Source organism: Panthera onca, chromosome A3 (genome assembly GCF_046562875.1).
Source record: "Panthera onca isolate mPanOnc1 chromosome A3, mPanOnc1 haplotype 2, whole genome shotgun sequence".
Taxonomy (NCBI): Eukaryota; Metazoa; Chordata; class Mammalia; order Carnivora; family Felidae; genus Panthera; species Panthera onca.
The window spans coordinates 20,069,189-20,089,920 of NC_138341.1; the positions used below are offsets into that span (position 1 = coordinate 20,069,189).

At 51.6% G+C, this 20,732-nt stretch overlaps 1 protein-coding gene and 1 long non-coding RNA gene across 6 annotated transcripts in view; one reads left to right on the forward strand and one right to left on the reverse strand.

Annotated features, from left to right (window-relative positions):
- The window catches only part of DNMT3A (DNA methyltransferase 3 alpha), a 105,217-nt gene that overhangs the window by 24,403 nt on the left and 60,082 nt on the right, over nucleotides 1-20,732 (reverse strand). For all 4 annotated transcript variants that reach the window (XM_081795185.1, XM_060650134.3, XM_081795186.1 and 1 more), the window contains exons 5-6: nucleotides 19,096-19,139; nucleotides 18,495-18,641 (exon numbers count right to left, since the gene is read on the reverse strand). In XM_081795185.1, the coding sequence (XP_081651311.1) occupies nucleotides 18,495-18,641; nucleotides 19,096-19,139 (191 nt within the window). The remainder of the gene's footprint in view (nucleotides 1-18,494; nucleotides 18,642-19,095; nucleotides 19,140-20,732) is intronic.
- On the forward strand, nucleotides 5,007-12,649 carry LOC132690159 (uncharacterized). Of its 2 annotated transcripts, none has more exons than XR_009615283.3 (3): nucleotides 5,007-5,227; nucleotides 10,991-11,093; nucleotides 12,404-12,649. It is a non-coding gene; the product is annotated as an uncharacterized LOC132690159 (long non-coding RNA). The 2 variants fall into 2 exon arrangements; XR_009615282.2 differs by lacking the exon at nucleotides 5,007-5,227 and adding an exon at nucleotides 9,590-10,308.

The window sequence follows — 20,732 nt, forward strand, 5'->3', positions numbered from 1 at the left end:
AGTCACTTAACCCCAAGAAGTCTGGTTTTCTCATTTGCAAAATAGAAGTGATAACATCTGCCCTCCCAGGCCCTGGAATACCAGCATCTCTTAAAGAGATACTGCCCCAGGTGCCTGGCTTCCAGCCACAGTCAGCTGGGAACATACCAGCTGGAACAGGTGCTGGTATAAGGAGGTTAAGAGATATGCTGTGAAGGACGGCCCACCATCCCTCCTGGGGCTCGGCACCCTTCTGAGGGCCATCAGAGCAAGCAAGCCCTGAAGAGGGAGGAAGACTCCAAATCAGAGAGCTTTCTCCAAATAATACTTGGGGAGTTCACACTTCGCTCTCCCAACCCTGACTGAGACTCAGAATCCATCCATACAGCAAGGAGAAGGAGTCAGGCTGTTCTGTTCCAACCCATCTTTCAACCCAGTCGAGGGATCTGGAACAGTTTTTCAGGCGATCCCCAAGCAGAGACCAGAAGTCCTGAATTTGTGCTTCTTGCCTGCTGGAATCCTTTCTGGATGAGCTTCTTCTCTGATGCCTCCTGGGCATCCAGGGCCTGTAAACAGGCCACTTTAGACCTCCCCTCCCAGGCCTCCTCTCAAAATGAAATTTCTGATCTGGTTTGGCCAGCTCTTTTTTAAAAAACTCTAGATCTTGGGGCACCTGGATGGCTCAGTCGGTTAAGCGTCCGACTTCGGTTCAGGTCGTGATCTCGCGGTCCGTGAGTTCGAGCCCCGCGTCGGGCTCTGTGCTGACAGCTCAGAGCCTGGAGCCTGATTCGGATTCTGTGTCTCCCTCTCTCTCTCTGTTCCTCCCCCGTTCATGCTCTGTCTCTCTCTGTCTCAAAAATAAATAAACATTAAAAAAAAATAAAATAAATAAAAATAAAAAACTCTAGATCTCATCCATGGCATCTCCTTTTCCACTAATACGAGGTTAAACACTTTAGACTCTACACTGTGGCCTTGGGACTTCTTCAGACAGTAGTAACGATCCCTGGTGCATGCAGCCAGGATTCAAAGTGTCACCTCGGACAAGGACTATCAGTTTCACTTTCTCTTGGCCCACTTAATCAAGTAGCCTTTCCCTCCAACTGCCAAACTTCCTTGTTCTCATCCTTTAAAATTAAGCCCAAATCTTAACCTCTTCCACCCAGCTCCCAACTTAAGCATAAGAAAGACCCAACTCAAAGTTGTCCCCTCACCAACCTAGAGCACCGTCCCCCTCTTGTAGCTATGCGGACAGGAAAGTTTCCCCCCTTCTGTATGTATGCGTCACTCAGAGATTCATGTCTTCTTGGTGCTCAGTGGGCAGAGACGTGCCCCAAAACAGAAGAGGCCTCAAATCTAGGACACGAGGTGACTTTAGCAGGAAAAAAACAGGGCAGCCTTCAAGGATCCTCAGGTCATGTATGTCCTTGACCTTCCAAAGGAAGCTTCCCAGGCTGGTTACTGAGTTGGTCTTTTTTTTTTTTTTTTTTTTTTTTTTTTTTTTTAAGTTTATTTACTTAAGTAATCTCTATACCCAATGTGGGGCTCGAACTCATGACCCTGAAATCAGTAGTCCCAATGTGGGGCTCAAACTCATGACCCTGAGATCAACAGTCGCAGGCTCTTCCAACTGAGCCCTGAGATAGGTCTTTTGATTGCAATAAAGATCATAAACCTGAAATAGGAGTGTCACATAAAACAAGCCAGGTTTTTGGAAACGTTAGAAAGTATGTTGAAAGGGGGAACTGCTGGATGAAAAGATCTAGTGGATGTCAAGAGCCTAAAAGAAGTGTTGGAGAGGAAGTATCCAGGATGGCCCAAAAGAGAGGGTAACTTGAAAGAGAGGGCCGTTTCCTGTTTGACAGGCAGAAAGCAGTGATTCAACAGGCCTGATGAAACACCTCTTAAGGACACCTGACTCTTCGCCCTGATCCTGCACTCATCGAGCAAACTTCTCATTTTAATTATATTTTCCAGCGACTCCGATGCCAGTAAGTTGCCAGAAAACAGCAGGACAAGTGCTAGGATCTGTGTGGCGAGGACACGTCCTGTTATAAATCTCAGCATTCTGCTATGTGTCGCTCTCCTGTGTTTCTGAAGAACATGATCACAAGACGTGCCATTAACCTGACTCTCCAGCTCCCAGACCTGAGATGAGGCACGAGGGCCACGATCCACCAGTAAAGAGCAGTAATTCCCACGGGTCAAGGTGGGGACACCAGGCCTGCTGGGCTGGTTTTAACTCAAAGTTCAGTGTTCTGCGGTACGCTCTGACATGAAATCCGGTGCCGGCAGGACAGGGGGAGGTCATGTTGCTGCCATCAAACAGGACATTTAACCACAAGTCCGTTTACTCAAAGCCAGAGAAGCCATGATCCCTATGAAGCCATCTGCAAAGCCACATATTGAGGAAGCACTGTGTATACTCTGCCACAAAAGCACTCGCAGCCATCCCAAGGAGACCTGGTCCGCACAAAAGGCCGTGAGATCAAAATGGATGTCTGTTCCGATCCTGCCCTTCTCCTACCTGTAGCTCAAAAGACTCAGTGCTACGCACTAGACTCTGACTACCTGCTGATTACAGTCAACCCTCTGCATGGCATTCAAGGCCCCCACAAGCCGTATAGCGCTTATGTCACGCAGCCCACTCAGCCCACCCACTTGCTATTCCCGAAATATGCCCTTTCCTGCCTCTGTGCCTTTGCTCATGCTGTTCCTTGCTCCTCCCCTTCAACTCCCACCAGCCCAAATCCTGTCTATCCTTCCAGTTCATCAGTTATCTCCACCATCAAAGTTTCTCTAGACCTGAACTGTCCAATAGGGTAGCCACTCACTGCATGTGCTATTTAAATTAATTAAAATTAGGGGCACCTCGGTGGCTCAGGCGGTTGAGCGTCCGACTTCAGCTCATGATCTCACAGTTCATGGGTTCGAGCCGTGTGTCAGGCTCTATGCTGACAGCTCAGAGCCTGGAACCTGCTTTGGATTCTGTGTCTCCGCCTCTCTCTGCCCCTCCCCTGCTCGCCCTCTGTCTCTGTCTCTGTCTCTGTCTCTCTCTCAAAAATAAATAAAAACAATGTTTTTAATAAATTAAAAATTAAATAAAAATAAAAGTTATTTTCCTCAGTTGCATTGGTCACATTCCAAGTGTCCAAGAGCCACCTGTGGCTGGGGCTATTATATTGGACAGCACAGATCTTAGAACATTTTTATCATTGCATAAAGTTCTGTTGGACAGTGGTACTCTGGCCCCTCCCCCTTACCTTTCCCTACTGAAAAACTGCCCTGCCCCCACTCGGAGGTACTCCCATAGCACCTTGTAATCCTCTTAGCACCTGCCAATATTTGCCCATACTAAGGCAATCGTGCACTCACTCATCTTTCTCCTCCACAAATTAAAAATTCCTAGAGGGCAGAGACTGGACGTTATTCAGCTTCATATGGAAGCAGTGTGGACTCGAGCTTCTTGCACATTGAAGAGGATTTAGATAGTGTTTGCTGAACTGAATTCAACATTGTCTCAGGAGCCTCATCCAGAATCCACTGCCAAAGTTCCCAGTTAGGGACAGATTCTGTCCATAGCAAAATTCTAATAGGTGCTAAGAGGTCCAGGTCTGCCCCCGCCCCCCCCAACCAGAGGCCGGGAATCTTTGTTTGCCTGTTCCCCTGCAATCCATATGGAGGTTGCAAGCAAATGACCAGGACTGGGCTGCTGGCAGTGAAGCTAAAAATAGCCACGGAGCCAACAGCAAGGAGTTAGCAGGACTTGTTGCTAGGGAGACCAGTCACAGAGAGAGCAACTAAGCAGGGAGAGTGTCAGACCAGCACCTGGAGAGCAGAGGCCATAGTTGCGGGAGGTGGGGGGGGGGGGGCTTGAAGTTGACAGGGGTCCAAGGCTCCCACCTAGAGATGTTCAGCCTCCTGGCAGCTCCTGACTAATGCTCTAAGTGGGGCAAATGCTCCCCCTGTCCCTCAGTAACCCATCTCCATGGAAACCACCATTACTGGGGTGAAGTACCAGCCCCTGGAAGGGAGGCCTCTGCCTAGAGCTGGTTGTTATGGCAACACCCCCCCCCCTTTCCTGTCATTCTCTCTCCCCAGGCTTCTCCTGTGGGGGAAAGGTGGGGGCCTGGTCTTGGCTTAGCCAGCATGACCAGGAAACACCCGCTTCCTGACAAGAGTAACCTGCAAGGGGCTCTTCAGAAGCTCCTGGGAACCCAGAAAGGCCAGTCAGTCCTCAGCACAGGGCAGGCCTTCCTTTTCTTCCCACAAGAGCCCCACAGATCATCTTGCTAGGAGAATCCCCAAATCGGTTGGGTTTAATTGTATTAGGATCACCCAAGGTTTTTAAAAATACAGATTCTTGGGCCCTCTTGTGGAGATCAGCAGGTTGGGGCAGGGCCCAGGAATCTGCTAAAACCTCCCTAGGTAATTCTGATTCTCGCCAGGTGTGGAAACCACTAAAGGCCCTGGCTGTCCTTGTTACAAACGAGGAAACCGAAACCTGCAGGAACTGAGCCCACCCAAAGGGTCAGAGCCAGTACCGGGAGAGGAAGCGGTCTGGAGCAGGAGGGGTAGGTGGAAGGAGATTCGGAGGGAAGCTCCCTCAGTGCAAGCGTCGGAGGAGAGGCCTCAGGGAGGCCGTGTGTCCTGGGCCTTTCTCTCCTCCCCTTCAAGCCAGAACATGCAATTGTCCGATACTGGATTGTGATTTAGGACCGAGCCTCTCTCGACAAGCTATCCCCTGTGGCACAAGGCAGAGGTAGTGGGGTTGGGCCGTCTGGTTCCCAGAGTGTACAGAAGGGTGGCGGCCCAGGCAGATGATCTGCGCTGAAAGAAACTATCCTCCTTCGGAAGGAGACCAAAAGGGTCGCCATGGCAACCTGCAGTGCGCTGGCCTGGTTGGGCTCTGTGCCATCCTCCCAAACTTGGGCCCAGGAGAGGTGCAGCAGTATTCAGGCAAATGCCGGAGGGGCAGGGGCGCCCCATCCCCCTCGCCGGTCCAAGAACCCACAGGGAGGCCGGGCTGTACTCCGGAGCCGACCTCGGAGCCCGCCTGGAACACACCCAGACACCGGAATCCGGGAGCACGGGAGTTCTGAGCACCTGCAGTAGCTGGGCCGGGGGAGGACACTGCGGAGGTGGGGGAGACGGGCCTCCGCCCTTCTGTTACTCAGCCTAATTGTGTGCCCAAGACCCACCGCACATGGAACCACAACCCTCATGCAAGACAGCATGCAATTAGCTGGTAAATTATGTGGTAGGGATGCTGTCTCCATGTGCTGAGGGAAGTCAGAGGAGACGGAAATCAGTAAAGGCAGCAACGGGAGGATGACAGAGGGTATGCCAGGAGTGGGCACAGCCTCCCAGCTTTCTCAGACAGGAGTGGCCAGATCTTTAGGGGTGTCTGCAGTTGTATCGACTCCCCGGCAGATAGAGGGGCAGGGGTGTGAGGCACAGGCATGGCGCCTGCCTATCTATGAGGGAGAAGGAGTCCCAGCTCCCCCCCCACCCCCCCCTGCGTGCCATCCTTGCACTCAGATGCATTCTTCTGAGCCTGGGAGGCACCTCCTGGCCGACCCCTCACCTCATCTCTTCCTGCCACATTCCCAGGCAGCCTCCCCTCCTCCCCAGCCCCCTCAATCTCTGCAGTCACTGCTACGCCCCCCCTAATGCTGTGTGCCTGGGAGCCCCAACTCGCCAGAGCAGCCCTGAGGCTTCTGGAGCTTCAGCTGCTACCTCCTTCCTCACTGCACCCATCTGCCTTCTCCTTCCCTACCGCTCCAGGTCTGCTCCATAAGGGGAAGGCTTCCCCCACAAAGCCAGCTCCCCGCTGCGAATCAGTTCCCCGGCCCCTAGCCCGGAGCTGTTGGGTGTGCAGGGCTCCACCTGTGAGTGAGTGGAGTGCGGGTCCGGGCAGGGAGCAGGGGTGCAGGTGGCAGTGCTGCTGGTCCCCATACCTTACCACGGCAACATCAAAGAGCGGGATGTGAGGTCTCAGACTGAGCAGGGGATCATAGCTGATGCCAAGACCTTTAATAAGTGCCTAGCCTCTTTGGACCCTGATTTCCTAATCAGTCTGACAGGACCACAAATATCTGCTGACTAGTACAGGTAAGATCGAAGGAAGTCAGGAGGGGGGCGCCTGGGTGGCTCAGTCGGTTAAGTGTCCGCTCTTGGTTTCGGCTCAGGTCATGATCTCATGGTTCATGAGTTCAAGCCCCACATCTGGCACTGTGCTGACACTGTACAGCCTGCCTGGGATTTTCTCTTTCTCTCACTGCCCCTTCCCTGCTCATGCTCTCGCGCACACCCTCTCTCTCAAAATAAACTTAAAAAAAAAAAAAAAAAAAAAGGAAGTCATGAGGGTGCAACATTTTGAGAGGTGGAAAGAACCCTATGACAGGTTTGCCTGAGGACTTGTCGATGTTCACTTTGCTTTAGAAACCCGACCCTAGAGAGAAGTGTTAATTTTATACCTGGGACAGATGGGTCAAAAGGAACCTGGTAAACCCTAACAGCCAGGGCTGCGCTGCTCTCCCCTCCCCTCCCCCACCCCTTCTCCAGGCTCTGGGGGTCAAAGGGAGGGGCTCAGGGACCACGATTCAGATTCAGGCATGCAGACCCTCTCAAGTTTCAGAGTCCAAAGAGAAGACCCAGGAGGAGCCCGGCAGACAGGCATTGCAGTAAACTACAGCTGGAAACAGCAGGAACGCCTACCATCTCCATCCCAAAGGGAAAATTTGAATTCCTGTACCAAGTCCTTTCCGGTCTTCTCCCCCCGCCCCACCCATGTTTGGAAACGGTTCCCTAGCTCTGCCTGCCTTAGAGCCCGAACTTCTTTCCTAGTTCAGTATTCCAAGATCAGAGAGTCTCACGCAACAGCTGTACATTAGAATCACCTGGGAGAGCGTTAGCAGCAATGTGGGCCAGGGCCCATCGCTAAATTCCAAATGTAATGAATCCAGAGGAGGGGCCCAGGCGGTGGTGGTTAAAACAAAACAAGACTCCCAGGTGATCCTAATGTGCACAGAGCGCCCCCCACCCCATGCGGTTGATAGGGCGGTAGGTGAAATGACAAATGCACCTTTTGGGGGATCTCTTCTGTGCCAGATTTGCTTTACTTGGAATCATCCAAAGCTTGGTGGTTCTCAAGCTTTCATAAGCCACAGAATCATCTGGGGACCTGGCTAGAAAACCAGCTTTCTCAGGAACCGCCCTAGAGATTGTGCCTCCTTGGGTTCTGAATGGGGCCTGGGAACATGCCTTTTTTGAATGCACAGCCCACATGATTCTGACGTAGTATCACAGCAACCCGCCCTCTAAGACACGCTGAATGCCGACGGCATCTTTGTTATGTATAAAGCAAGCCCAACTCAGTTTTTGGTTTTTGTTTGCCCCATAGAGTTGCCCTTGAAACAGCATCTAGATTCAAATATACAGGAGACTAAGCTCTTTCATCCCTATTGGTGTTTAATTCCTCCGAGTTGGAAATGAAAAATTAAATATGTATACTGCTCACCATTTACAGACTAAGGAGGAATAGGGGAAGAGTCATAAGGCATCTATAAGGAGTTGTAATTAAAAAATGGCAAATCTGAAAACTGGTAAAATCACACACACGCACACACACACACACACACACACACACACACACACACACACGACATGTTTGTCATGGAAGAGTATAAACTGAGAGGTGGAGGACCAGGATGGCCAGATGCTTCACAGAGATTAGAAAGGGCCCCACAGCCTGGTGAAAGAGGGGGCTTTCTTGGTTCTTTAATGGGCTCCAGAACTCCTTCGGATTCCGAAGCCCTCGTAGTAGTCCTGGGCACCAGCTGTTCCCAGAAGCTCCAAGTCCCTGCCCCTCCTTATCCTGGTCTCCAACAGGCTGCTCTCCCTGCTTCCGGCTCTTCCCTCCCAGCTCTGCAGCACGTGCCCTCCACAGCAGTGATTCCAGAGTCTGGTTCCGGACCCACCTTCAGAGCTGCCTGCTACACCTCTCCCAGCGCACAGCCACCCTGCCGGCTTCTCAAAACCAGCTTGTCCAACACCGAACTCACCCTCTCCTAAGGGAACATATTTTCATGACCTTGGGGTGGGCAGAGAATTCTTAGAGATACACACACATGCTAACCAATAAAATGGGGGGAAGAAAAGGATAAATTGGACTTGATTAAAATTAAAAGCTCCTGCTCATCACAATACATCCTTAAGAAAATCAAAAGCCCAGACCACCTTCCAGTCCCAAACCCGCTCTTCCTCCAAGATTCTCTAGCTCAGATAATGACCACCACCCCCAGCCCCTAAATACGAGGCCAGTTTCTCCCTGTCCTCCGACTGGAGACAATTCTATCAAGTCTCTCGTGTCCGCCTCTTGTTACCTGGACCCTCAGTCAAAGCCCAGCCGAATGCCCTCCTAACTTGTCCTGCTTCTCGACTTCTCTGCTCTGGACTCCCTTGCCATGCTGCCAGGGTTACCTTCCTAAAAGCCACGGCCACCTCTCTCACACTCCTGCTCTCTGCTGCACAATGAAGCAGTTCCTGACCGTGACAGGAAGGCCTTTGCGGATCTGTCCATCTTCCTTTGTAGTCTTCTCTCTCCTAACGCTTCCTCCCCGACTCTCACACCCTAGTTACCAGATCTCTCGCTGTTCCCTGAACAACCCAGAAGCTTCACGGCTCCTTCTCTTTGCCCCCTCGGTGGTTCTTTCCTCATTTATCCCTACTAGAATTCCCAAAGGAGGCCTCCACCAGGAAGCTTCCTGGAAATTCCCTGGAAAAGTGCCCTTGCCCTCCACTGTGCTCACCAGACTCTTGGTACCGGGAGCACAGAACAAGCCCCACGCTCTACCCGACACCGAGGTTCACAGTGAACGCTCCAGCCTTCTCCACTAGCCACATGTCCCCGGGACGGGAGCTGTGCCCATGAGTCTCCTCCAGCACCAGCACAGTGCTGTGTGTGTTTGGTAAGAACTGAATTCAAGTCCATTAACTCTTTCATCTAGAGTTATTGGCTCCTTAATAGGGTCACACAGTCCAGCCGGCCACCCCGTGCTTCAACATCCCTGGGGTCTCCAGGACAAATGGTCTGGTCTTTAAAGCAAAGCAGAGAGAACATCACTGTTATATCTTCTCCTTTGTCTGCCCCATAGAAGGTGCTATAAGAACGCTTCTCAAAGTTGGGACTAAATATGCAAGCCATCTGGAGGTGCTCCAGACCCCAAACTCCCGGAGGATTTCTCGGCACCTACCTTAAGATCCCACTCAACGCCCTTCCCCCGCCATCCCTGTCAGGCAGACGGCTGGTTCCAGGGGGAGGGCTGCGTGCTGTCCCTTCTTTGGCAAGCCTTCCCCGAGGTCCTCAGGCTAGTTAGTGCTCCCATGGCCTGTTTGCTCCTAGTCCTAAAATGGCCGTACCGGGTTGCACAAGGTACTCACCTACCTGCCTACGTCTCCCAGGGGAAGGAGGCATCCCAGGCCGGGATTCTGACTTTCCTTCCAATTTGTTTCCGTAGTGTCTAGAAAATGTCGGAATGCAGTAGATCCGCAGACACATGTGGTGTTATCTTAAAGCTCAGATAAGGTTCGACGGTTCTTTGAATGAATGAATGAATGAATGAATGAATGAATCAGTGATTAATAAAAAGAAAACTAGCAATACTGGGCAGATCTAGGTAGAGGGCCACCAAAGCCAGAAGCTGGAATGTGAATTCCCAAGCTAAGGAAATGCCCTAGGAAGATGTGTCACCTGGCGGGGGTGGAGGGGTGTACTTTGCAACATGGCCTTTTTTGTATGAACTCAAGCCTCTCCCTAGCCTGGGCCTAGTGTCTGAAGATGAGCACCAAGTCAAGAGTAGTGAAGAGGAAAGGAAAACTAGGTTCCAGCACCAAACACGTAAATATTACAAAAGTCTTTATTAAGAATCCTTGTCGGGATACTTTATATATGTGTTTCTAGAAGAGGCATGTACGTAAGGTCTGAGAATGCGCTCAGATATTTAATTTCGAATTCATGTACAAGGTAGTACAGGAGACAAAGGTGCTACAGGTCATGACTCGAGCCCTCGTCCCCACAAATTGTAAAATTTTAGAATCTCTGGGGTCAGCTGAGTCTATTTCTGTCACGTTACAAATGAGGAAACTGAAGTGCAGAGAGGAGAAAGATCTTCTCAAATAGATCAGGGGCAGAGGCTGAGCCCGGAAACCAAGCCTCCTGAATCCCAAGCCTCGTGAATCTCGTTCCAACACTGTTTTAATCCAATCTCACAATGTCAAAGGTACCTTCATGAGAAAACAGCGATTCAAGGAGGGGCTCAGGACCAAGTGAGTGGAGGGGGGGCGGGGCGGGGGCAGTCCTGAGGGCCTAAAGGACCCAAACCTGGCTCAGGCAGCCCAGGAGGTGGGGAGTGGAGGCGGCAGCTGGGGCAGGGGGTGGGGGGTAGGGCTGGGCCAGCTCTATCCTATCTCTTTTTTTAAGATGTGGTATGATTCTTTTCCTTTTTTCTTTTTTTTAAAGCTTATTGTTTTGAGAGAGGGAGAGAGAGACAGAACAAGTGGGGGAGGGGCAGAGAGAGAGGGAGAGAGAGAGTATCCCAAGCAGGCTCCGCCCTGCCAGCACAGAGCCCAACGCAGGGCTGGAACTCACAAACTTTGAGATCATGGCCTGAGCAGAAGTCAGACTTTTAACCAACTGAGCCACTAAGGCGCCCCCACTATCCTTCTCTTTTAACCCCATACTTTAAGGAGAAGCCATCAGCAAACCAGGAAGATTCTGTTCTAGGTGAGTCATTTGGGCGCAAAACAGAAGCAGCATGGGATGGGTTTTGCCCCTGGGAACACTCTACAAGCATATCCGTGTGGTTCTCACCTCCTTATCTAGGGGAATCTTAGTTTCCTAGGAGTAAGATAGGGATAAAGATAGTTCTTATAGTAACTGCAGATAATATATCTGTCAAATGACAAAAACAATACAATTCAGTAATGCGTTTGATGTCCTTTATTCCAGGGAGAAGAATCCAAGGATCGGAGAGTACAGTGCCTAACAAGCAATGGAGTACTCTTCCCGAGGGATTCCGGCAGGAAGCGACTTTGATAGACTCTTAGAAGAGGTAACACGGAAACAAGGCATGATTGGCTAGGAAGTGCGGAATTTCCTTATAAGGCTAGCAGGTCCTATTTTCTAGGGTAAGGTGAGCCAACGAAAGCTGAGCTGGACGATTGTGATTGGTGTATGTTAAGTTTGACCTGTGGTTCCCGTAAGTGCATAAACTTAGGTTTGGATTCGTGACCTAAGCTGGGCCACTGGAACATACCGTATCTTAGTTCTATGGTGAAAGTGAATGCTCCTGGCACAGTGCCTGGTACAAAGTAGGTGCTCAGTACAGTCCAACCCCTCTTGCCTAGTTCCGCGGCCTCGGCCAGCCGCTAGACCCCGCCCACAACCACCACCACCACGCCCACCCCCCCCACCCGCCGCCATTTGTTTCCTCATCACTAAAAAGTGAGGGTTGTTCTAAGAGCTATTCTCTGTGCCCCCTGATAAAGTGAACACTCCAGTGTGCAAACAGCCCATCCCCTCAGGAGACAGTGGGAGCCTCTATGATGACAATTTCACAGCCAGCCCTGGAAGTCACTCTGATTATAGGCTGTCACAGGAATACCTTTAAAAACCTGTTCAGCCTTTTGGTAAAGTACATACTTGTCATGCTTGCCCCAAATGGCATCACCTCCTTGAAGGAGATGTTATTTTTGAGGCCATCCTGCAAAAGTTCAGGTTGTCATGAATTTACGTATGGTGGATAAGAGAGGGATGCCTGCCGGTCAGAATACCCTAAAACTGCTATCCGCGTAGTTTGCTAATAATTTGATTTTAGTCCTTAATGGTCTACTAGCGTAGCCATTTCTCAAGTCTCCAGTGCTAGAGCCCAGGGGAATCACACCTAATTCATCTCCTTATTCCTAAAGCCCCAAGCACAATGGCCCCCTACTTAGTAGGCGCTTAGTGATTGCTTATTAAATGGAATATAGCACAGCAGGAGATGACCCTCTCGACATTCACAGGCTGTTTCTTCCCAGGACGGACAGGAAGCACAGTCTGTTGAGACTGCAGGGTTATAAAGCAAGAGGAAGCAACATTTGCTCAGCTCAACAGAAGCAGCAGCACAAATGGCCAATAACCATATGAAAAGAAGTCCAGCCTCACTTATTATCTGGGAAATGCCAATTAAAATCATAACAAGATACCGTTTTTTTTCCCCACCCATTAGATTAGCAAAATATTGATGTTGGCAAAGGTGGAAGTCTTCTCATACCCTGTTTATGGGCACACAAATGGCACTGCCCTTTTTGGAAGGCAACTTGGCAGGTTCGATAAAATGCAAAACACACATTCCCTTTGACCTAGCATTCCTCTTTCTAGGTGTCTTAGAGGAACACAGATGCACAAAGAGGCATGACCAAGGATGTTCGCTGCTGCAACGCGTATGTAGTAAACTACTATAAACAACACAAATGCCCGCGACTCAGAGAACGGTTGAGTAAAATCGTGGCAATCCATATGCTGGGATAGAACAGTGATTACGTGGCGAGATTGTTGAGACTTATTGTAAGTGAAAAACCAAGCTGTAAAACAAAACTACAATGTGGTTCCATTTATGTAAAAAAGGAAGAGAAACAAAAGCAACTGTGAAGTAAAATTATATATTTATACACACAGAGATGGATAGAAAAAATCATGTCGTATATACACCAAACTCACAACACCAAGCACCTCTGCTGGAGGAATTAGAATCACGGGGGAGGGATGAGTTTTTCACAAGAATGCATTTGTGTAATACTTATGTCATTTAAAATCATTTAGAAAAGTATCAAGCTCCTGTTATACGCTACCCCTGCCCTAGGAGCTTTAAATGTTAAGGATTATTTTATTAACCCACACCAGTTCTGAGATTACAATTATTGACTCATTCAGCAAACCTTTCCCCAGTCTCCCCTGAGTGCCACCCCTGGGGACAGAGGTGCCCAGAGTGCCTGCATCTACCCAGCTCGGGTTGGGGAGAGGCGGAAAGCAAGCCGGCAAGAGCCGCTCTCGTGCATACGAGATACACCCGGGAGCTCGGGGCACATCCAAGGCCAGCTACAACCAAGGGCTCTCAGCCTGGTGAGGTTAAAAGTGATGCCTAAGGTCCCACATCCCGTAAGTGGCCAGGTGGCATTCGAAGTCCCCTCCAAAGGCACCCTTCCTTTCAGGAACATAAAAGCTTTGCCACCTGTTGGGGGGCCCAGGGGGAGGGGATGGGGAACTGCCTGATATAGGCAGGAGAGGGGAGGTCTCTATGTGAACCACAGATTATTTGTTATCATCACTATTGAATATGTATTAAGCATCTAGTAAGTGTAAAGGTGCATGAGTCCCTCCCTTCAGGATGGGAGCCAGGAAAGAGACCAGATCCTAGATCAGCAGGACATGGTGTCCTTGCCTTGACATAATTTAGAATCAGGCCGGGGTGAAGAGATTACTCTTCATCACGCAGCTACAAGGGAGTCCTGAAACCACACAAACTGGAACCGTGGGAGTCCTCGGCCCCTCTGGCCAGACGACCGTCCCCGCTGCTTGAGCAGCCCTCTGCACCTCTTCTGCCTCACAGTGGTGACATCCGATGAAGTGACACATGTGCGAAGACCTTCCTAAACCCACCATACTCCCCTGGGTCACTGTGTTCTGTTAATCATTAGAAAGAGGAGCTAGGACTTGCCCTCCTCTGGGAGGAGGAATGCCTCACCTCTGCCCTCCCTGCTGCCAGGGCCTGGGCCAGCTCCGCCAGGGCAGGGAAGGTTCTCATCGGCTCCAGCACAGCGGAGGCCCGGCAGAAATAGCGGGAGCATGGAGTGCAGAAGAATCAGGGCACCACCTTACCCGTGGGAGTCTAATCACACGGGTCCTCCTGCCCCATGCTGTTCTCCAGGTACACCTGTCAGCACCTCTGAGAAACCATATGGAAACCAAGGGCTTGGGGCCTCAAGGCAGAAATCCAAGGACCTGAGCTCCCTGAGGTGTCCCACATTCACCAATGTCTCAACTGCTTGGCCAACCAGCAGGTATATATTGAGCCTATTCTTATCCAATATCAGGCTGGGCATGATGGGGGAAGACAGGATTAACACACGAGAAATAGTGAAAAGTACCCTACAAAATATAACTGAGTGCTTCATCCAAAAACATTAGCAGTAAGGGCAATGGGGTGCAGAGAAGGGAGGAGGTCAGTGTGAACTGGAGAAATCCTAGAGAGCCTTGTGGACTCAGTCCTGCAGAGCATATAAAGGAAAGCACAGCGGGGACAAAGGGAAGAAAGAAGGGGCACAGCAAATCTAAAGGGGGACTGGTCCTTCTTAGAGGGCCTTCCTCTTAGAGAGTGGCAGTGAAACGGGGTGGGGTGATTGTGAGGTCCCAGTGAGAGATGATGCCTTGAGAAACAGCCAGGGCATTTCTAGCACAGATGAGGGAGACAATGGGGAGCCATTGTATGTTGTATAGCAGGGCCCAGTCAGCATTCAAGGGGAGCTTAACCCTTGAAAGGATTAGTAAGGAAGTGACTATGTGATAGGACAGACAGAAAATGACAGCTTCCCACCTTCAGCCAGAATTCCCACCTCAGTCTCAGGGAAGGAGCACATGTCTCATTTTTCTCACCCGCTTATTTTAAATTTCTTTCATTTTGTGATATTCTAAGCCTTCTTTAAAAAAAAAAAAAAATTGGAGGTAGAGGAAAGCCTGGGGAGGTAGGTAATCTCAGATGGAAAAGGAAAGAGTAAACCTCAGTCAGTAACGGGATTGACAGAGGAGGATTTTGAAGGAAGCAGGCCCCACAGGTTGGGGCATGTGGACCAGCGAAGGAGCAGGTGCAGACTGGGGTCTGGTGGGAGCCCCAAAACAAGACACACAGTCCTCAAGCCCTACATCCTGTGTTTCTTCACCAACTTCCATTCCTGATCCTGAAAAGGCCATGTTGCCTGGTGCCTCAGAACCTCTGCATATGCCGTATCCCTCCTTCTGCAATGCCCTTTTTCCCCTTCCCTAAATTCTAGTCCATTCTTTAGAAGCCAAAAGCCACCTCTTGCTGATGCATGGATGATCCAGGCAGAACCGCCCTAAGCCCTTTGGGTGATGCTCTTCCCGAGGTGCCCTAAACCCTTGTCCTATCTTGGGGTAACTAGGAATCTTCTAGGCTTCTGGTACCCTCAATATCTCATACAGTGCTGAGACATGGAGGGTTCTCGTAGCTCAAAAATGGTGCCCTGCGGGAAGTTTTAAAGAGCAGGTGTCACCTTCTGAGGTTAGGAAGAGCCGGCTGGGCCTTCAAGTGACACTGCCTGGGAAACAGCTGGAACTGTGGTTTTAGGAGGGCACCTAGTAGGATCTAGGAGAGCACATAAGGGGTAAGTGGATCAAAACTGGCAGGAGGCGGGGGCGGGCAGAGATCTGGGGATGCCATAGTTAAGGGACAGAGGAGAATGTCAAGCAGATGCCATTGGAGGAAACAGGGAAGGATCCCAGGGCCAAGGTCAGGAAGGCCTAGTGAGGCAGTGTCGGAAGAAAGGCTCGGACGCCAGAGAACGAGGATGAGGCCGCAAGAGGTGGAAGGGTTTCTTTACCCCTGGGAAGCCACTCGGAAGACAGGCCTGCTGGTGACAGTTACTACCCTTTAGTCTGAGGGGAACCTGGCACTCTTGAGAGCTACCTGTGTTTCCCCAACATTCTTATTGCCCGCAGCTAGCTCTCTCCTAGCTCCCTGGCCGAGCCCAAGGGGGGCAGGGTTGGTGCTGTGGCCAGGCCTCAGAGGGCAGTAGGAAGCCCGAAGGGGGCCTGAGCTTGTAGCCAGCGCTTAAGTGCGGCCTCAGCCCCCTAGTTTGAGAATGAGGAGATCAGCAGTTCTAACACCTGTACTGGAAATCACGGAAGGCTTTATGACATCTTTAGTTATAGAATATGAATGAGGAACAGTTCTACTGGCAGAAGAAATACATTTTTTTAACTTCTTTTTTTTTTTTTTTTTTACTAAGTTCTATGCCCCATGTAGAGCTTGAACTCAAGACCCCAAGATCAGGAGTCAGGTATGCTATTAACTGAGCCAGCCAGGAGCCCAACGGATATACTTTTGGGGCACATACCTCAAACATTTTAAATTAATTCAACTTTGTACGTGTTTCTGTAAATGCTCATTGGTTGCCTTTGTTGGCTGGGGGTGGGGAAGCAGAGGCCAAAGGTTTAAGATTTACTAGAAAAGCTTTTGATGATGGTTGAAGCTGGGTGATAGGTACATGGGGGTTCGGCACATCACTCTCTCTGCTTCTGCGTATGCTACAAGACATCCATGATAAAGTCTTGAAATTTTAGTGGAACACTTAAAATTAGGAGAAAATACACCTATTATCTTAATGTTTCCTGCAAGTTGAGAAAAGATCCGCTTTTCTATTGCAACTGAGGGCAGGCCCCCATACTGCTTCTTCAAGGGAGCACAGTTTGAGGACCACAGAGTTTATAAATTTACCAGGCCTAAAAGTCATCGTGTCTAAGCTTCTGGCCCGAGGGCTAAGGGAGAGCAGAAAAAAGCAAAGCCCCCCTCTGCTGGCCCCTGGGAACTGATTGGTGGGCACCTGACCAGATGGCAAAAACAGCCCAAGTTCCTGAAATTTCCAGTCCAAAGACCACACTGCGTGCTCAGGGTCAAGTGCTTCTCTCCTCTCCCAGACCTCAGACAGGCTGCCCCTTTTCCAGGCTCTTCCCGGAGAGAAATTTCTGCCTTCCTGGATCCCGAAGGAACTGGAAACAATCAAGTAGCCAAACCCCTACCTGTTCTGAACCTCTTCTAGAGCAAGCTCTCACACAATGTAAAACGGGATAAGGCCTTTCTTTGTAGGCCATGTCCCAGATGGTGGCAATTCAAGGCATTTCTGCTCCAATCCTGGTGCCAGAGGTCAACCGCCTTCTCTCTACTAATCAGACAGGAAGGAGAGCAGCCCCACAAATCAGGCTTCATAGACTGGGGCCTCCCTGGTCTTGCAGTCTCCTTAGCTCCTCTCTCGGCTGCAGCCTTCCACGGGCTGGCTTCCACCCGCCACGGAAGCTGCTCTTAGAAAAGTTGCTGGCCAACTCCAGGGCGTCAGATGCAATGAGCATGTCTCAGTGAATTCACCTTCCACAGGGCTAGGCAAACACTCTCGGGAAAGCCTTCTCCTTCCTGAGTCATGGCTCTTCTCCCCTCGGCTACCCCCCAAGCCCCTCGTCAGTCCCTGCAGCCTGCCAGTCCTGCTCTCTACACGGCCCATAAATAGTGGGGTTTTGTGGCTGCGATCCTGGGACTTTGTCTCTTCTCTCTCCCTGTCCCTGGGTGAGCTCATCAGCTTCCCTGGACTTAAACACTAGCTTCTGCTCTTAACGCCCTCTCACCTTTGCATCTGGAGCCCAGACCTCCCTGCCCCCCAGGCTCCAGGCACCTCCACATCTCAGACTGAAGTCAGAATTCCTGCCGGTCTCAAACCTGCCCCTCCGCTAGCCATCCCCATATGAGGACATGGCCCAACCATCACTAGTATTCAGGTGAGACCCCTGGGAGTTGTCCCGGAGTCCCCCCATGTCCTCCCCTCCCCCCCGCCTCTCCCCTCCATCAGCAAGCCCTACTGATTCTATCTCCAAAATACATCCCGATGTGTCCACTGCTGCCCCTTTAATCCACATCAGATCATTCCTCTGCATAGAAACCTTCAATGTCCTCAGAACTATACCAGCTTCTGGCCAGGAGCTGCAAAGCTCCATGTGGTTGGACCCCTGCCGACCTCCCAGCCTCGTCCAGTCCCACTTCCTCCCTTGCTTGTTTCACACTGGGCATACTGGTCTCTCACTTTGCCAAACAAAGTGCCTTGCTTGTGTGTTTCCTCTTCTTAGAACACTACCCCACTCCGCTCCTCACCAGACACCTTCTGCGGGGGTCGTGGGGTGAGGGGTGGAAGCTAGCTAGTAGAGGGATTTAGCAGCAAGAGGCTTTGAGGCAGTGGAGACTGAAAGACCAAGGAGCGACCCGATAAGAGCCAGCTCTCCTCTTCCTTTAGGTCTCAACTTAAATGCCACCTCCTCCAAGAAGCCTCCCGTGACCACCCTCACCTAAAGCAGGCCTCTGTTATCCTCTACTTCAGCCCCTTCTTTACTTTTCTGTCTTTATTGTTCTATCTCCTCCATCAGAATGTCAGCTCCACGAGGCCAAGAATTATATAGGCACAGAGCCTAGAACACTACCTGGTACACAGTAAGCGATCAAGAAACATTTGTTGAACGGACAAAGAAACCAGTCACTGCCTACTAATTGAGCGGTTCCCTGTAAGTGCAAGAGGTTAACCTGAAGGGGAAACTGAGGCTCAGCCAGGGGCCGACAACAGCTCCGGAAGGCGGCTGAAGCTAACTTCTGGTTTTCCAATGCTGGGGGACGGGCTGGGGCCCAGGCCAGAAGGCACCTCACCTCCCTTTTCCAGCGTGCCAGCCACTCGTCCCGCTTGCGCTTGCTGATGTAGTAGGGGTCCCCCGCCTGGAAGGTGAGCCGCGGCATGGGCCGCTGGCGGAGGCTGGACTCCCAGCCCAAGCCACCCCGCAGCCGGCCCCGGGAGCCCTAGGACAGAGAGACGACAGAGACAGACTGGCATTAAGATGGGCACCGACAGTCCCACTGCAAGGTTTCTTCCTCCTAAGGGGAAACTGAGGAGGCACTCACCTCGAACACGACACAGGAGCTCTGACTCCTGGCCAGAGATGCCGACCCTGCAAGTGCTGGGCAAGCCCCTGTTTGGGCTGGAGGAGTGAGCCGTGGGGTAACGGGGCACGTGGACGTGAACCACGAGGGGAGGTGCTTGGTCTCAGAGCGGGACCAGCTGGCTGCCTCGTTGGGGGACTGCTAACCTCCGCACCCATTTCCTTTCTTCCTAACATGGGGGACAGGTAGAGAAGGGGGCAGGGCCACCTCAGGATTCCCCTCACACACACTGGCCACAGTTGGTCAGAGAGGTGGCTTTCTTCTCCTAGAACCAGGATCCACAGAGCCCCTGGGGGTTGAGGAAAACACTTGCCTCCATTTTCATGGATTCGATGTTGGTCTCCTTCTGTTCTTTGCCTGTGGAGAGGGAAGAACAAAGGGACTGTCGCAGAGTTACAGGAGTGGCTCAGAGGCCCCACCTTGTGCCTGGGGTCCCTGCCACAGAGACGGGGTCCTCCAGCCGTTCAGTTGTTCGTGTGTCAAACCTGCTGGCCCACCGCGTGCTAGGCACGGTGTTGGCCCCAAGGACTCAGAGCAGGGCCTAGAGCAGAGAAGGGACTGGTGTGGGGTTGGAGGCCCAAATCTGAAGGAACAATAGAAAAGCCAGGGCCACTGTTTCTGGCCCACAGACACTGTCTCGGGCACACAAAAGGGGTCGTCTAGAAACAGCTCTCTCCCCCAGAGGAGGGGCCAGACAGCCTCCCCTACCCTGGAAGGGAGCTGTTCTCTTCCCTGTATGGAGTCAGGCAAAGATACCCTGGGGGGCAGTGGGTACAGAGCCACTGGAGCAAGACTCTGGTGAAGCAACTTTGTCTCTGAGACTCGGTTTCCTCATCTGGAAAATAATGATGCTGGAGATGATTTCTAAGGTCCTTCTGCAATTCTCAATATTGTGGTTCTGTTATCGATATCTGCCTCTGTACTCCATTCTCCCCCCACCCCCCTTCTCAGGTCCCTGAGCTAAGCCTCTATTCTAGTAGACTTGGATTCCGGCTGTTTCTGTGTGACCTCTGTAACCTCTCCTAGCCTGTTTCCTCACTGCATTAAGATAGAGAACTGTTCTAATATCTTTAGGTGATTGGCAACATTGAGTGCCTGGGGCAGGGCTTGGCATATAGTAGGTGTTCAATGAACGTTCATTTGGATCTCTGTCCCCAAGGCATTTCCCTGCTCCTCTACCCTGTGGCTCCTTCACTGGGCCCAGATGCCATTTCCTGGAAGCCCCCCACCCCCCTAGCAGAAGCCCCAGAAGTTCTGTCTATAGGGGAGTCTCACCCTCTCCCTGTCCCTCTCTGGGCCCCAAGCAGGAGGACAGCCACACTCCTCCAGAATATCCTGTGCTCCTATCCCGGTCCTCTCGGGGTCCTCACCCAGATGCCCTTCCCAGGCCCCGCACACACCTGGCAGTCTGGCGGCGGGGTTGGGTTAATTATGCCTTCCAGAGCTTCCTGCAGGTGGGGGTGGGCAAGTGAGCCCCTTCTCACCTGGGCCCCTGGACTCGGTTCTCTGAAGCCAAGAGTACTGAGCTTGGGCCCAAAGCAGGAAGGTCACTAAGGCTGGTTCACGGTAGTTGGGGTGGGGGAGCCCAAAACGGAAAAAACAGCCCCTACTTCATCTCCTGGCTCTGAAGCGGAAACCAGACACAGCATTGAAGGCCTCTTCGGCCCCCGGAGAGGAAGTTTCTTTCCCTCTCTCTCGCTAGAGAAGACCTGGGGCTCTTTGTGTGTGCCCCTGGGGCAGGGGCAGTCCGGGGTTACAGCGCCCCCAGAGCCCAGGGGAGGGGAGGCAGGGGCAGCGCCCACAAGGGCCCTGGCTGCGGGCACCGCACCACGTGCCGGCATGCGACAGGGACGGTGCTGAGCTGGCTGCCTGGGTGGGGGAGGGGGCGTGGGAGGAAGCAGGAGTGTCTGTCGTGGGTGTGCGCAGTGGGAACGGGGGTGCTAGCTAACA